Source organism: Cherax quadricarinatus, chromosome 3 (genome assembly GCF_038502225.1).
Source record: "Cherax quadricarinatus isolate ZL_2023a chromosome 3, ASM3850222v1, whole genome shotgun sequence".
NCBI lineage: Eukaryota > Metazoa > Arthropoda > Malacostraca > Decapoda > Parastacidae > Cherax > Cherax quadricarinatus.
In genome coordinates this window covers 78,149,805-78,167,980 of record NC_091294.1, presented here as the reverse complement: position 1 = coordinate 78,167,980, position 18,176 = coordinate 78,149,805, and the positions used below count along the sequence as shown (strand labels likewise).

Here is an 18,176-nt window from a genome sequence, read left to right as displayed (position 1 = left end):
GATTCAGGGAAACCGGTTTTTTTATATAGCCAAACTTGAGTCCTGGAAATGGGAAGTACAATGCCTGCCCTTTAAAGGAGAGGTTTGGGATATTGGCAGTTTGGAGGGATATGTTATATATGCTTCTAAACTGTTGTATCTGGGTGCCTCTGCAAAAACAGTGATTATGTGTGAGTGAGGTGAAAGTGTTGAATGATGATGAAAGTATCTCCTTTTTGGGGATTTTCTTTTTGGGTCACCCTGCCTTGGTGGGAGATAGCCAGCTTGTTGAAAAAAAAAATTATTATTGTTATTATTATTATTCTTTCAACAAGCCAGCTATATCCCACCAAGGCAGGGTGGCACAAAAAGAAAAACTAAAGTTTCTCTTTTCAAATTTAGCAATTTATACAGAGAAGAGCCCCTTGCTCCCAGCATGTTAGTCGCCTCTTACAACACACAAGGCTTACTGAGGAAGAATTCTGTTCCACTTTCCCATGGAGATAAGAGGAAATAAGAACTAGTAAGAAAACACAAAGAAGAAAACCCAGAGGAGTGTGTACATATATGCTTGTACATGTATGTATGTATTATTATTCAAATTCAAATTCAAAGTTTATTCTCTATAAGGATTACAATGCTGAGTTTACAGAATTTGGTTATTGTGTGGTTTACATGTAGTAAAATAATAATTACAGAGTGTACCACTAGAACACCTAGCATGGCTAGGCATTTCGGGCAGACTTAAATTAAATCTTAAGTTTAAAATATTACAAAATTATGTGGTAAGTTGGTATTATGGCTAAGTGACTAAATACTAGTTTGTGAGTTTAGCAATGTGAATGCTTTTGTTTTGGCACTATACATAGTTTCAGTATTGGAGTATCACAGGCCAACTTATGACTAGTTAAGATTCATTATTTTGAGATTGAGATTGATATTTCTGTTTATTATTGAATAGTAGTACAGTGGACCCTTCGTTTTTCGTCAATCTTTGTTATTGCCGATTTCAGTTTTGGCCAACTTTTTTTTGTCGATTTTTTGGTTCCACTTTCGTCGATTACCTCCGTTTTTGTTGATCGTACAGAACCCGTCCAGTGCCCAGCGCGCAGACAAAGCTGCCTCCCACACGCATTCTCAGCCAGTGTAGCACTGTTTCTCAGTGAGTGAACATATCCTGCCAGGTCAAGCAAAACATTTCGTAATAATCCATTATTTTTGCCACTTGTTTATTGTGTGTGACTGCTAAATAAGCAAACATGGCCCCAAAGTAAGCTTCTAGTGCCAGTGCTTTGGTAAAGAAAGTGAGGAACACTGTAGAACTGAAAAAAAGAAATCCTAAGAAAATATGATGGCATACACATTGCTGAACTCGGCAGGATTTACAGGAAGTCGCCATCAACAATCAGCTCCATTGTGGCACAGAGAAAAGAAATCATGGAAGCTGATGTTGTGAAAAGGGTAAATGCGATAACCAGAGATCCCAAACAATGGAAGAAGTGGAGAAATTGTTGTTGGTGTGGATCAGAGAGAAAGAGTTAGTAGGAGATAGTGTTGTGCAGTCTATTATTTGTGAAATTGCAAGGCAGTTGCATGACAATCTCATAAAGAAACTGCCTGAAACAAATGCTGATGTAGGTGAATTTAAGGGCAGCAAAGGCTGGTTCGAAAAATTCAAGAAGCTTAGTGGTATACAAGTGCTGTAAGGCACAGTGAGGGTGCCAGTTCAGACAAACATGAGGCTGAAAAATTTGTGTGGGAATTCAAATGTTATGTAGAGGCTCAAAAATTCCAAGCCCAACAAGTGTTCAATTGTGACAAAACAAGCCTGATTTGGAAGCAAATGCCAAAGATGACCTACATTACGCAGGAGGAAAAGGCCCTGCCTGGACACAAGCCCATGAAAGACAGGCTAACTCTCTTGTGTAGTAATGCTAGTGGGGATTTCAAAGTGAAGCCTTTACTGGTGTATCACTCTGAAAATCCCAGAGTGTTCAAGAAAAACAGTGTTGTCAAGAGTAAATTATGTGTGATGTGGAAGACTAACAGTAAGGTATGGGTCATGAGGGAAATTTTCCTGGAATGGTTCAATGAAGTGTTTGGCCCGAGCGTGAAGAAATATCTCCTGGATAATAAACTGCCACTCCAGTGCCTCCAGATAATGGACAATGCTCTTGCTCATCCTCCAGACTTCGAAGACCAATTGTCTAAGGAATTCAGTTTTGTAACAGTGAAGTTCTTGCCTCCTAACACCACTCCTCTCATTAGGCCCATGGACCAGCAGGTCATTGCAAACTTCAAAAAACTGTACACCAAAGCAATGTTTAAAAGGCGTTTTGATATAACCTCGGACTCCGAATTGACCCTAAGAGAGTTCTGGAAGAATTACTTCAATATCTTCCACTGCATAGGCCTTACAGATAAGGCTTGGCAGGGAGTGACTTCCAGGATGATGAACTCTGCTTGGGGAAAATTGTGGCCAGATTGTGTCCAAGAGAAGGATTTTGAAGGGTTTGAGGCTGACCCTGTCGACCCTACATCTGTTGTCAATCAACTGTGGCACTGTTGAATTCATGGGGTCAGATGTGAGTGGCCAGGATGTGGAAAAGTTGGCGGAGGACCACAATCAAGAGCTCACCACTGATGAGCTGCAAGAACTTCCTCAGCAACAGCAACAAACCACAGCTGAGGAAATTGCTTCAGAGAAGAAGGAAGAGAGATGGAATAAGGTGCCTTCTACACAGATTAAGGAGATTTGTGCAATGTGGACTAAAGTGTATTCATTTGTAGAGCAACATCACCCTGAGAAAGCTGTTGCAATCCGTGCTTGCGACTTTTACAATGATAATGCCATGTCCCATTTTAGGGAAATTTTAAAGAGATGCCAGAAACAGAGCTCTCTGGACAGATATTTTGTGCAACAAGGGTCCAGTGGCTCTCAAGCTGGTCCTAGTGGCATTAAAAAACAATGGAGGGAAGTGACCCCGGATAAAGACTTGGTACCCACAGTCCTTATGGAGGGAGATTCCCCTTCCAAAGAATAACCTCTCTTCCCTCTCCCTTCCTCCCTGTCTTCCTTCCAGCAACAACAGCCTTCAATAAAGGTAAGTGTTATGTTCAATGTTCATTCTTTTGTGCATGTAAATGTAACTTTAACCATGTGACTGTTTCAGTCATGTTTGACATATATATATTCATAAATTCTAGCGGCTTCAAATCAAGCAGGAGAAAGCTGGTAGGCGCACATGTGAGAGAATGGGTCTGTGTGGTCCGTGTGCACCATATAAAAAAATCCTGCAGTACGCAGTGTATGATGAGAAAAAAAAAACTCCAACCATTTTTTTAATTAAAATGCTGACTTTGAGGTGTATTTTCGTATAGTATTTATGGTTGTATTCTCGTTTTCTTGGTCTCATTTTATAGAATGGAAAACGTATTATAGAAACAGAGGTGATTTTGATTAGTTTTACTATGAAAAGAACCTTGAAATGGAGCTCGAAGTAGGGGGAATGTTTGATTTTTGCCGATGTTCAAAAGTAAACAAATGATGTCATTGTCCAATAAATGTCCAACTAGCCATTCTAATATGCAGTCATGAATGGGTTGACATTATTTATACAATTATTACAATATTGCAGTAGTCTGCATAATAGTAAATCTTCTATTTGTTAGAATAAAAATTCAAAATAGAAAGCAAGAGTAATATCAAAGAGGCCTGGAGACATGACCGATTAACAAAGAAAATGTTATTTTATAGCCAGGAATGTCTGCGTTGTTCATTCTGGACCCTATTTTGAAATTGGCATATTTTTTAATTTGCGTGAAATTGGCCAAATTGCAAATTTCTGACCACATTATTGGGTAGTTGAAATCAGTAAATGGGTGGTTTCTTGTACTCAATCGACAGAACAAATAGAGTTCTAAAGAAATAGCTATGAGTTTGGTCGACTGGAGAAATGGAATTAGCCGAAAATAGGGCTCAAAGTGGGCAAAATCATTGATTCGTAAATATCATGGAGGTCGCTAACTTTGCGAGAGCATAATTCCGTCAGTTTTCCATCAAATTTCGTTCTTTTGGTTTTATTACCACTGGGAAAAGATTCTCTATCATTTCATAAGATTTTTTTTTTTTTTTCAAAAATTTTTCGACACCAGGAAACACCTCAGGATTTGGGGGTTGCAACAGTCAAGGGGTTAAGGTAAAAAAAAATTTTTTTGTTGATACTTCTGGGTGTCTGGAACGAATTAATTCCATTTACATTATTTCTTATGGGGAAAATGGTTTCGGTTTTGGCTGATGGCTCTGGAACGGATTAAACACGAAAACCCGGGGTCCACTGTAGTAATACAAGTATTATTATTATTAACTGATAACACATTTCCTCTTCTGACTGTATATAGTGGAACTTTATAAGAGAATTGACTGCATATAGTGGAACTTTATACGAGAATTGACTGTATATAGTGGAACTTTATACGAGAACCGGCCGTATATAGTGGAACTTTATAAGAGAACTGACTGTATATAGTGGAACTTTATAAGAGAACTGACTGTATATAGTGGAACTTTATAAGAGGACTGGCTGTATATAGTGGAACTTTATAAGAGAACTGACTGTATATAGTGGAACTTTATAAGAGAACTGACTGTATATAGCAGAACTTTATAAGAGAACTGACTGTATATAGTGGAACTTTATAAGAGGACTGGCTGTATATAGTGGAACTTTATAAGAGAACTGACTGTATATAGTGGAACTTTATAAGAGAACTGACTGTATATAGTGGAACTTTATAAGAGAACTGACTGTATATAGTGGAACTTTATAAGAGAACTGACTGTATAGTGGAACTTTATAAGAGAACTGACTGTATATAGTGGAACTTTATAAGAGAACTGACTGTATATAGTGGAACTTTATAAGAGAACTGACTGTATATAGTGGAACTTTATAAGAGAACTGACTGTATATAGTGGAACTTTATAAGAGAAATGACTGTATATAGTGGAACTTTATAAGAGAAATGCTGTATATCTCTGTCTCAGTAGTTGAGAGACAGCTCCAGGACCTGGCTAACCTTCCTGGCGCTGGGCTGAGGTGGCGCCGTCTCATCATCACTGGAGATGTCGGCACTGGCGCTTGCTTCATCAAAGCGGCGTTTGGCTCCACTGCTTGGCAGTTTCGATTTACCTGAAACAACAGACAAATGTCAAGGATAAACACACGAATGTCATGATTTTGTCACCTCATTTGTGACTGTCGTAACTCTGCTACAGACCAACTATTTCTTGGAAAAAACACAATAAAACAGAGTGAATGTAAACACAGTGTTTTGTGGCTTGTTTTAAATTTTGTGTGTGTGTGCATGTGTGTGTGTGTATTGTAAATACAGTGTTTTGTGGCTTGTTTTAACCCTTTCAGCGTCAGTCCCGTAGTGCTACAGCCTGAGAGCCAGTGTCAGTCCCGTAGTACTACACCAAAATTCTAGCGCCTTCAAATCAGGTGGAAGAAAGCTGGTAGGCCTACATATGAAAGAATGGGTCTATGTGGTCGGTGTGCACAGTATAAAAAAAAATTCTGCAGCACACAGTGCATGAGGAAAAAAAAACCTCGTACCATGTTTTTGGTTTAAAACAGCAAATTTGCGGTGTATTTTTGTATGGTATTTATGGTTGTATTCTCGTTTTCTTGGTCTCATTTGATTGAATGGAAGATATATTACAGAAATGGAGATGATTTTGATTGGTTTCAGGATGAAAAGTACCTTGAAATTGAGCTCGAAGTTGCAGAAAAGTTTGATTTTTGCCGACATTCAAGAGTAAACAAATGACATCACCGTCCAATACGTGTCCAACTGGCCAGTCTAACACACAGTCACAAATGGGTTGACATTATTTATATAATTACAGTGGAACCCTGAGTTTCAAATGCATTGACTATCAAACGCTTCGAGTTTCGACCTCTTTTTTCGAACCAATTTTGTCCCGCATATCGAACTTGCCCCGTGTTTCGAACCACATACCAGACCTGTTCGCCTGCTCATGCCTGTCTGCGTCCCTGTACACGCTCATGAGACAGTCTGGCTTTGTTTATGCTTGAGCGAACACTAACCTGTGCGCTCATTCAAACATTTCACTATTAAATCATTGTGTTTGGTGCTTGTTTATTAAGTGCGACTGTAAAATAAGCTACCATGGTAGTGATGGTGGTGGTGGTGGTGGATGGTGGTGGTGGTGGATGGTGGTGTTGGTGCATGGTGGTGGTGGTGGATGGTGGTGTTGGTGCATGGTGGTGGTGGTGGATGGTGGTGTTGGTGCATGGTGGTGGTGGTGGATGGTGGTGTTGGTGCATGGTGGTGGTGGTGGATGGTGGCAGATGGTGGTGGATGGTGGTGGATGGTGGTGGATGGTGGTGGATGGTGGTGGTGGCGGGTGGCGGGTGGTGGTGGCGGGTGGTGGTGGCGGGGGGTGGTGGGGGGTGGTGGTGGGGGGTGGGGGTGGCGGGTGGTGGTGGCGGGTGGTGGTGGCGGGTGGTGGTGGCGGGTGGTGGTGGCGGGTGGTGGTGGCGGATGGTGGTGGGGGGTGGTGGTGGCGGATGGTGGTGGTGGATGGTGGTGGCGGATGGTGGTGGCGGATGGTGGTGGCGGATGGTGGTGGTGGTGATGGTGGTGGTGGTGATGGTGGTGGTGGATGGTGCTGGTGGATGGTGGTGGTGGATGGTGGTGGATGGTGGTGGATGGTGGTGGTGGATGGTGGTGGTGGTGATGGTGGTGGTGGTGATGGTGGTGGTGGTGATGGTGGTGGTGGTGATGGTGGTGGTGATGGTGGTGGTGGTGGTGGTGGGTGGTGGTGGTGGATGGTGGTGGTGGTGGGTGGTGGTGGTGGATGGTGGTGGTGGTGGATGGTGGTGGTGGATGGTGGTGGTGGATGGTGGTGGTGGTACCTTCTTCAGAGATTAAGAAGACTTATACACTGTGTAACAGGGTGCAGACATTTGCTGAAAAATATCATCCTGAACAAGCTGAAACAAGGTATCTCTACAACAAGTTCAGCCTGAACAAGCTGAAACAAGGTATCTCTACAACAAGGTCAGCCTGAACAAGCTGAAACAAGGTATCTCTACAACAAGGTCAGCCTGAGCAAGCTGAAACAAGGTATCTCTACAACAAGTTCAGTGACAGAACCATGTCCCATTTTAGGGTAATCTTAAAGAAGAGAAGTAATCCCAGATAAAGACTTGTTACTTAAAGTCTTTATGGAAGGGGATTCCCCTTCCAAACAATATTGCTGTCACTCATAATCTTCCAGATGCCATCAACAATCTTCCAGATGCCATCAACAATCTTCCAGATGCCATCAACAATCTTCCAGATGCCATCAACAATCTTCCAGATGCCATCAACAATCTTCCAGATGCCATCAACAATCTTCCAGATACCATCAACAATCTTCCAGATACCATCAACAATCTTCCAGATGCCATCAACAATCTTCCAGATGCCATCAACAATCTTCCAGATGCCATCAACAATCTTTCAGATCCCATCAACAATCTTCCAGATGCCATCAACAATCTTCCAGATACCATCAACAATCTTCCAGATGCCATCTTCCAGATGCAATCTTCCAGATACCATCAACAATCTTCCAGATGCCATCAACAATCTTCCAGATGCCATCAACAATCTTCCAGATACCATCAACAATCTTCCAGATGCCATCAACAATCTTCCAGATACCATCAACAATCTTCCAGATGCCATCAACAATCTTCCAGATGCCATCAACAATCTTCCAGATACCATCAACAATCTTCCAGATGCCATCAACAATCTTCCAGATGCCATCAACAATCTTCCAGATACCATCAACAATCTTCCAGATACCATCAACAATCTTCCAGATGCCATCAACAATCTTCCAGATACCATCAACAATCTTCCAGATGCCATCAACAATCTTCCAGATGCCATCAACAATCTTCCAGATGCCATCAACAATCTTCCAGATGCCATCAACAATCTTCCAGATGCCATCAACAATCTTCCAGATGCCATCAACAATCTTCCAGATGCCATCAACAATCTTCCAGATGCCATCAACAATCTTCCAGATACCATCAACAATCTTCCAGATGCCATCAACAATCTTCCAGATGCCATCAACAATCTTCCAGATGCCATCAACAATCTTCCAGATGCCATCAACAATCTTCCAGATGCCATCAACAATCTTCCAGATGCCATCAACAATCTTCCAGATGCCATCAACAATCTTCCAGATGCCATCAACAATCTTCCAGATGCCATCAACAATCTTCCAGATGCCATCAACAATCTTCCAGATACCATCAACAATCTTCCAGATGCCATCAACAATCTTCCAGATGCCATCAACAATCTTCCAGATGCCATCAACAATCTTCCAGATGCCATCAACAATCTTCCAGATGCCATCAACAATCTTCCAGATGCCATCAACAATCTTCCAGATGCCATCAACAATCTTCCAGATGCCATCAACAATCTTCCAGATGCCATCAACAATCTTCCAGATGCCATCAACAATCTTCCAGATGCCATCAACAATCTTCCAGATGCCATCAACAATCTTCCAGATGCCATCAACAATCTTCCAGATACCATCAACAATCTTCCAGATGCCATCAACAATCTTCCAGATACCATCAACAATCTTCCAGATACCATCAACAATCTTCCAGATGCCATCAACAATCTTCCAGATGCCATCAACAATCTTCCAGATACCATCAACAATCTTCCAGATGCCATCAACAATCTTCCAGATGCCATCAACAATCTTCCAGATACCATCAACAATCTTCCAGATGCCATCAACAATCTTCCAGATGCCATCAACAATCTTCCAGATGCCATCAACAATCTTCCAGATGCCATCAACAATCTTCCAGATGCCATCAACAATCTTCCAGATACCATCAACAATCTTCCAGATACCATCAACAATCTTCCAGATGCCATCAACAATCTTCCAGATACCATCAACAATCTTCCAGATACCATCAACAATCTTCCAGATGCCATCAACAATCTTCCAGATGCCATCAACAATCTTCCAGATGCCATTAACAATCTTCCAGATACCATCAACAATCTTCCAGATACCATCAACAATCTTCCAGATACCATCAACAATCTTCCAGATGCCATCAACAATCTTCCAGATGCCATCAACAATCTTCCAGATGCCATCAACAATCTTCCAGATGCCATCAACAATCTTCCAGATGCCATCAACAATCTTCCAGATACCATCAACAATCTTCCAGATACCATCAACAATCTTCCAGATGCCATCAACAATCTTCCAGATACCATCAACTATCTTCCAGATGCCATCAACAATCTTCCAGATGCCATCAACAATCTTCCATATACCATCAACAATCTTCCAGATACCATCAACAATCTTCCAGATGCCATCAACAATCTTCCAGATACCATCAACAATCTTCCAGATACCATCAACAATCTTCCAGATGCCATCAACAATCTTCCAGATACCATCAACAATCTTCCAGATGCCATCAACAATCTTCCAGATACCATCAACAATCTTCCAGATACCATCAACAATCTTCCAGATGCCATCAACAATCTTCCAGATGCCATCAACAATCTTCCAGATACCATCAACAATCTTCCAGATGCCATCAACAATCTTCCAGATGCCATCAACAATCTTCCAGATGCCATCAACAATCTTCCAGATGCCATCAACAATCTTCCAGATACCATCAACAATCTTCCAGATACCATCAACAATCTTCCAGATGCCATCAACAATCTTCCAGATGCCATCAACAATCTTCCAGATGCCATCAACAATCTTCCAGATGCCATCAACAATCTTCCAGATACCATCAACAATCTTCCAGATGCCATCAACAATCTTCCAGATGCCATCAACAATCTTCCAGATACCATCAACAATCTTCCAGATGCCATCAACAATCTTCCAGATACCATCAACAATCTTCCAGATGCCATCAACAATCTTCCAGATACCATCAACAATCTTCCAGATACCATCAACAATCTTCCAGATACCATCAACAATCTTCCAGATACCATCAACAATCTTCCAGATGCCATCAACAATCTTCCAGATGCCATCAACAATCTTCCAGATGCCATCAACAATCTTCCAGATACCATCAACAATCTTCCAGATGCCATCAACAATCTTCCAGATACCATCAACAATCTTCCAGATACCATCAACAATCTTCCAGATACCATCAACAATCTTCCAGATACCATCAACAATCTTCCAGATACCATCAACAATCTTCCAGATGCCATCAACAATCTTCCAGATGCCATCAACAATCTTCCAGATACCATCAACAATCTTCCAGATACCATCAACAATCTTCCAGATACCATCAACAATCTTCCAGATACCATCAACAATCTTCCAGATGCCATCAACAATCTTCCAGATGCCATCAACAATCTTCCAGATACCATCACAATCTTCCAGATACCATCAACAATCTTCCAGATGCCATCAACAATCTTCCAGATACCAACAATCTTCCAGATACCATCAACAATCTTCCAGATACCATCAACAATCTTCCAGATACCATCAACAATCTTCCAGATGCCATCAACAATCTTCCAGATGCCATCAACAATCTTCCAGATGCCATCAACAATCTTCCAGATACCATCAACAATCTTCCAGATACCATCAACAATCTTTCAGATACCATCAACAATCTTCCAGATGCCATCAACAATCTTCCAGATGCCATCAACAATCTTCCAGATGCCATCAACAATCTTCCAGATGCCATCAACAATCTTCCAGATGCCATCAACAATCTTCCAGATACCATCAACAATCTTCCAGATACCATCAACAATCTTCCAGATACCATCAACAATCTTCCAGATGCCATCAACAATCTTCCAGATGCCATCAACAATCTTCCAGATGCCATCAACAATCTTCCAGATGCCATCAACAATCTTCCAGATGCCATCAACAATCTTCCAGATACCATCAACAATCTTCCAGATACCATCAACAATCTTCCAGATACCATCAACAATCTTCCAGATGCCATCAACAATCTTCCAGATACCATCAACAATCTTCCAGATGCCATCAACAATCTTCCAGATACCATCAACAATCTTCCAGATACCATCAACAATCTTCCAGATGCCATCAACAATCTTCCAGATGCCATCAACAATCTTCCAGATACCATCAACAATCTTCCAGATGCCATCAACAATCTTCCAGATACCATCAACAATCTTCCAGATGCCATCAACAATCTTCCAGATACCATCAACAATCTTCCAGATACCATCAACAATCTTCCAGATGCCATCAACAATCTTCCAGATACCATCAACAATCTTCCAGATACCATCAACAATCTTCCAGATACCATCAACAATCTTCCAGATACCATCAACAATCTTCCAGATGCCATCAACAATCTTCCAGATACCATCAACAAACTTCAATAATGATAAGTAAAAATGTTATTTTATATGTTTATATAAATTTTTATCTATTAATAATTGTACTATGTATGTTTGTTATGTGTAAGTAAAACTATAATTAATCTCTATAAAATGTATTTTTTTGTGAATATTTTTGGGTTTCTGGAACAGATAAACTGTATTTACATTATTTCTTATGGGAAATATTGCTTCGAGTTTCGAATGTTTTGATTTTAGAACTAGCTCCTGGAATGGATTAAGTTCCAAACTTGGGGTTCCATAGTATTATAATAATGCAGTAGTTTGCATAACAGTAAATCTTCTATTTTTTTGTGAGAGAAAAATTTAAAATTGAAAAAAAGAGTAATATAAGAAGGGCTGGAAATGTGACTAAAGAACAGAGAAAATGTTATTTCAGTGCCAAGAATGTCTGCATTCTTTATTCTGGACCCTATTGTGAAATTGGCCTCTTTTGAAATTTGTGTGAAATTGGCCAAACTGCCAATTTCTGACCACTTTATTGGGTAGTTGAAACAGGTAAATGGGCAGTTTCTTGTACTCAATCAATAGAATAAATGAAGTACTAGTGAAATAGCTATGATTTTACTCGACTGGAACTCTGGAAATGGCTGAAAATAGGGCTCAAAGTGGGCGAAATCACTGATGTGTAAATATCGCTGAGATCTCTAACTTCGTGAGAGCATATTTTTGCAAGTTTTACATCAAATTTCGTACTTTTGGTGTCATTACCATCAGGAAAACTTTCTTATTTAATAACAAAAAATAATGTTTTTTTTTTTTTTTGAAAAATTTTCAACACAAGAGTTAATGATCAGGTGCCTCAACGTACGTACGTACGTACGTACGTGTGTGTGTGTATGTGTGTGTACACTTACCTATATGTGGTTGCAGGGGTCGATTCATAGCTCCTGGCCCCGCCTCTTCACTGGTCGATACTAATTCACTCTCTCCCTGCTACATGATCTTTGTCATACCTCTTCTTAAAGCTATTTATAGAACTTGCTTCCACTACTTCTCTCTCCAGATTATTCCAATTCCTGACAACTCTAAGACTAAAGAAATACTTCCTAACATCCCTATGACTCATCTGGGTTTTCAGCTTCCAATTGTGTCCCCGTGTTTCTGTATCCCATCTCTGAAACATTCGATTCCTGTCCACCTTGTCAATGCCTCTCAGTATTTTATACGTTGTTATCATGTCCCCGCTATCCCTCCTATTCTCTAATGTCATCAGGTTGAGTTTCCTTAACCTCTCCTCATAAGACATACCCCTCAGTTCCGGGACTAATCGTGTTGCAAATTTTTGCACTTTCTCCAATTTCATGACGTGTTTGACTAAGTAAGGGTTCCATACTGGCACTGCATACTCCATTATAGGCCTTACATACATGGTGTAAAATGTCGTGAATGACTCCTTACTCAGATGTCTAAATGCCAATCTCAGGTTTGCCAATCTCCCATATGCTGCAGCAGTTATTTGATTGATGTGTGCCTCGGGGGACATGTTCGTTATAATGCTTACTCCAAGATCCTTTTCTTTAATTGACATTTGCAGCTATTGGTTTCCTAACCTGTACTCCGTCTGCAGCCTTCTGTGTCCTTCCCCAATCTTCATGACTTACTGGGGTTAAACTCCAGGAGCCATTTGTCGGACCATACTTGTAGTTTGTCCAGATCCCCTTGTAATCTTAACTGATCCTCTCCCACTTGTATTCTCCTCATCAGTTTCACATCATCAGCAAACAGTGACACTTCTGAATCTATTCCCTCCACCATGTCATTCACGTATATAAGAAACAGCACCGGACCTAGGACTGAACCTTGTGGAACCCCACTCGACACATGCGCCCACTCCAACACTTCAGCACGTACCAACACTCGTTGTTTCCTTCCTGTCAGGTATTCCCTGATCCATTGCAGTACTTTCCCTGTTATTCCTGCCTGCTCCTCTAATTTTTGCACCAGTCTCTTGTGTGGTACTGTGTCAAAAGCCTACTTGCAGTCTAAAAAGATGGAATCTACCCATCCCTCTCTCTCCTGTCTTACTTCTGTTACGTTATCGTAGAACTCAAGTAGATTTGTGACACAGGATTTCCTTTCTCTGAAGCCATGCTGACTGTCATGTATGAGCCCCATCTTTTCAATGTGTTCCACCACTCTTCTCTTGATAATCTTTTCCATGACTTTACATACTGTACAAGTCAGTGACACTGGTCTGTAGTTTAACGCTGCCTGTCTGTCCCCTTTCTTGAAAATTGGAACTACATGTGCTGTCTTCCACGCCTCAGGCAACTGCCGAGTTTCGATAGAGTTACTGAAGATTGCCGCTAGCGGCACACACAGTTCCTCTGCTCCCTCTCTCAGTATCCATGGAAACATATCTCACGAAATCGTAATGACACGATTGCAAACAAACCATACCACGGTCGGGGAGAGAACCCGCAATCAGAGAGTCTCAAAACTCCAGACTGTTACGTTAGCCGCTGGACCAGCTTGCCACAATAAAATTAGTCCAACTAGGTATATTTCTACACCATAGGAAGGTTAGCATAGGCACCACTGTGACCACAAATGCAAATTTTTACAGACGAATCTCCAGCTAGCGCGGCCGTGATGAACTCTAGCTCAAGTCCCCTCAAAGCCATCAACATGACTCACGAAATCGTAATGACATGACACATGTGGTGTGTGTGTGTGTGTGTGATGTCTGTTGTGTGTATGTTGTATGCTGTGTGTATGTGATGTCTGCTGCTGTCTGATGTCTGATCCTGCTGTCTGATGTCTGTCTGCTGCTGTGCAATCTACCCACTCCTCTCTCATCTTACTGCCATCACCCTGTCATAGAACTCCAGTAGGTTTGTGATGCTGGTTATCAAGTATTAAACTCATTCCTTTCTAGGTGTTTCACCACTTTTCTCCTGATAATCTTCTCCATGACCTTGCATACTATACATGTCAGTGACACACACATACATACACAGTGTGTGTGTGTGTGTGTGTGTGTGTGTACTCACCTAATTGTACTCACCTAATTGTACTCACCTAATTGTGGTTGCAGGGGTCGAGACTCAGCTCCTGGCCCCGCCTCTTCACTGATCACTACTAGGTCCTCTCTCTCTCTGCTTCCTGAGCTGTATCATACCTCTTCTTAAAACTATGTATGGTTCCTGCCTCCACTACTTCACTTGCTAGGCTATTCCACTTGCTGACAACTCTATGACTGAAGAAATACTTCCTAACGTCCCTGTGACTCATCTGAGTCTTCAGCTTCCAGTTGTGACCCCTTGTCCCTGTGTCCCCTCTCTGGAACATCCTATCTCTGTCCACCTTGTCTATTCCCCGCAGTATCTTGTATGTCGTTATCATGTCTCCCCTGACCCTTCTGTCCTCCAGTGTCGTCAGTCCGATTTCCCTTAACCTTTCCTCGTACGACATTCCCCCGAGCTCTGGGATTAGCCTTGTTGCAAACCTTTGTACTTTCTCTAACTTCTTGACGTGCTTGACCAGGTGTGGGTTCCAGACTGGTGCTGCATACTCCAGTATGGGCCTAACATACACAGTGTACAGTGTCTTGAACGATTCCTTATTAAGGTATCGGAACGCTATTCTCAGGTTTGCCAGGTGCCCGTATGCTGCAGCAGTTATTTGGTTGATGTGTGCCTCCGGTGATGTGCTCGGTGTTATGGTCACCCCAAGGTCTTTCTCCCTGAGTGAGGTCTGTAGTCTTTGTCCACCTAGCCTATACTCTGTCTGCGGTCTTCTTTGCCCCTCCCCAATCTTCATGACTTCGCATTTGGCTGGATTGAATTCGAGAAGCCAGTTACTGGACCACATGTCCAGCCTGTCCAGGTCTCTTTGCAGTCCTGCCTCATCCTCATCCGATTTAATTCTTCTCATCAACTTCACATCATCTGCGAACAGGGACACTTCAGAGTCTATTCCTTCCATCATGTCGTTCACATATATCAAAAATAGAACTGGTCCTAGAACTGACCCCTGTGGGACCTCGCTCGTCACAGGCGCCCACTGTGATACCTCTTCACGTACCATGACTCGTTGCTGCCTCCCTGTCAGGTATTCCCTGATCCATTGCAGTGCCCTCCCTGTTACATGCGCCTGATCCTCCAGCTTCTGCACTAATCTCTTGTGGGGAACTGTGTCAAAGGCCTTCCTGCAGTCTAGGAAAACGCAATCTACCCACCCCTCTCTCTCGTGTCTTACTTATGTTACCTTGTCATAAAACTTCAGGAGGTTTGTGATACACAATTTGCCTTCCATGAACCCATGCTGGTTTTCATTTATAATCTTGTTCCTTTCCAGGTGTTCGACCACTCTCCTCCTGATAATCTTCTCCATGACTTTGCACACAATACATGTCAGAGACACAGGTCTGTAGTTTAGCGCCTCGTTTCTGTTTCCTTTCTTAAATATGGGGAGTACATTAGCTGTCTTCCATTTCTCAGGTAGTTGCCCAGTTTCAAGGGATGTGTTGAAGATTGTGGTTAGAGGCACGCACAGCATCTCTGCTCCTTCTCTAAGGACCCATGGGGAGATGTTGTCTGGTCCCATCGCCTTTGAGGTGTCAAGGTCACTTAGGAGCTTCTTCACCTCTTCCTCAGTTGTTCATATGTCATCCAACACTTGTTGGTATATTCCCTCTTGATGTTCCCTTCTGTGCTGTCTTCCCACAGCCCTTCCTGTCTCTACTGTAAAAACTTCCTTAAATCTCCTGTTCAGCTCCTCACATACCTCCTGATCATTTCTTGTGAGTTCTCCACCTTCTGTCCTTAATCTGATCACCTGGTCTTTGACTGTTGTCTTCCTCCTGATGTGGCTATACAACAGTTTCGGATCAGTCTTGATTCTCGATGCTATGTCATTTTCATACTCTCGCTGGGCCTCCCTCCTTACCTGTGCATACTCATTCCTGGCTCTGCGACTGATCTCCCTATTTTCGTGTGTTCTCTACCTTCTGTACTTTTTCCATTCTCTATTGCACTTTGTTTTTGCCTCCTTACACCGTCGGGTAAACCAGGGGCTCGTTCTGGTCTTCCCATTGTTACTGTTGCCCTTGGGCTATAAACCTTTCCACTGCCTCCTTGCATTTTGTTGTTACATATTCCATTATTTCATTTACTGGATTTCCTGCCGGTTCTCTGTCCCACTGGATCTTCCGCAGGAAGTTCTTCAACCCTATGTAGTCCCCTCTTTTATAGTCAGGCTTTTCCCATTCAACTCCTGTTATTCTCTCCACTTGCAGCTCTACTATGTATTCAAAGCACAGAACCACATGGTCGCTAGCTCCTAGGGGACTCTCATATTTGATGTCCTCAATGTCTGAGCTGCCCAGGGTGAACACAAGGTCCAATCTTGCTGGTTCATCCTCCCCTCTCACTCTGGTAGTGTCCTTAACATGTTGGTGCATGAGGTTTTCCAGCACCACGTCCAACATCCTGGCTCTCCATGTTTCGGGACCCCCATGTGGCTCCAGGTTTTCCCAGTCAATCTCCCTGTGGTTGAAATCCCCCATAACCAGCAACTTTGCTCTGCTGGAGTGAGCTCTTCTTGCCACCTCAGCAAGTGTGTCCACCATTGCTCTGTTGCTCTCTTCATATTCCTCTCTTGGCCTCCTGCAGTTCTGTGGTGGGTTGTACATCACTGCAATGACCACTTTGTGTGTGTGTGTGCGTGTGTGTACTCACCTATTTGTGGTTGCAGGGGTCGAGTCTTAGCTCCTGGCCCCGCCTCTTCACCGGTTGCTACTGGGCCCTCTCTCTCCCCGCTCCATGAGCTTTATCAAACCTCGTCTTAAAACTGTGTATGGTTCCTGCCTCCACTACATCATTTTCTAGGCTATTCCACTGCCTTACAACTCTATGACTGAAGAAATACTTCCTAATATCTCTCTGACTCATTTGTGTCTTCAACTTCCAATTGTGGCCTCTTGTTTCTGTGTCCCCTCCCTGGAACATCCTGTCTTTGTCCACCTTGTCTATTCCACGCAGTATTTTATATGTCGTTATCATGTCTCCCCTGACCCTCCTGTCCTCCAGTGTCATCAGGCCGATTTCCCTTAATCTTTCTTCATAGGACATTCTCCTTAGCTCTGGAACTAACCTTGTCGCAAACCTTTGTACTTTCTCTAGTTTCTTGACGTGCTTTATCAAGTGCGGGTTCCAAACAGGTGCTGCATACTCCAGTATGGGCCTGACATACACGGTGTACAGTGTCTTGAACGATTCCTTACTAAGGTATCGGAATGCTGTTCTCAGGTTTGCCAGGCGCCCATATGCTGCAGCAGTTATCTGATTGATGTGTGCTTCCGGAGACATGCTCGGTGTTATACTCACCCCAAGATCTTTCTCCTTGAGTGAGGTTTGCAGTCTTTGGCCACCTAGCCTATATTCTGTCTGTGGTCTTCTGTGCCCTTCCCCTATCTTCATGACTTTGCATATGGCAGGATTAAATTCGAGAAGCCATTTGCTGGAGCAGGTGTCCAGTCTGTCCAGGTCTCTTTGAAGTCCTGCCTGGTCCTCATCAGATTTAATTCTCCTCATTAACTTCACATCATCTGCAAACAGGGACACTTCTGAGTCTAACCCTTCCATCATGTCGTTCACATATACCAAAAATAGCACTGGTCCTAGGACCGACCCCTGTGGGAC

General features: G+C 42.5%; 1 protein-coding gene across 4 annotated transcripts in view; it reads right to left on the bottom strand.

Annotated features, from left to right (window-relative positions):
- The window catches only part of LOC128706616 (WASH complex subunit 2), a 99,327-nt gene that overhangs the window by 38,261 nt on the left and 42,890 nt on the right, over positions 1–18,176 (bottom strand). For all 4 annotated transcript variants that reach the window (XM_070092851.1, XM_070092864.1, XM_070092857.1 and 1 more), the window contains one exon: positions 5,059–5,171. In XM_070092851.1, the coding sequence (XP_069948952.1) occupies positions 5,059–5,171 (113 nt within the window). The remainder of the gene's footprint in view (positions 1–5,058; positions 5,172–18,176) is intronic.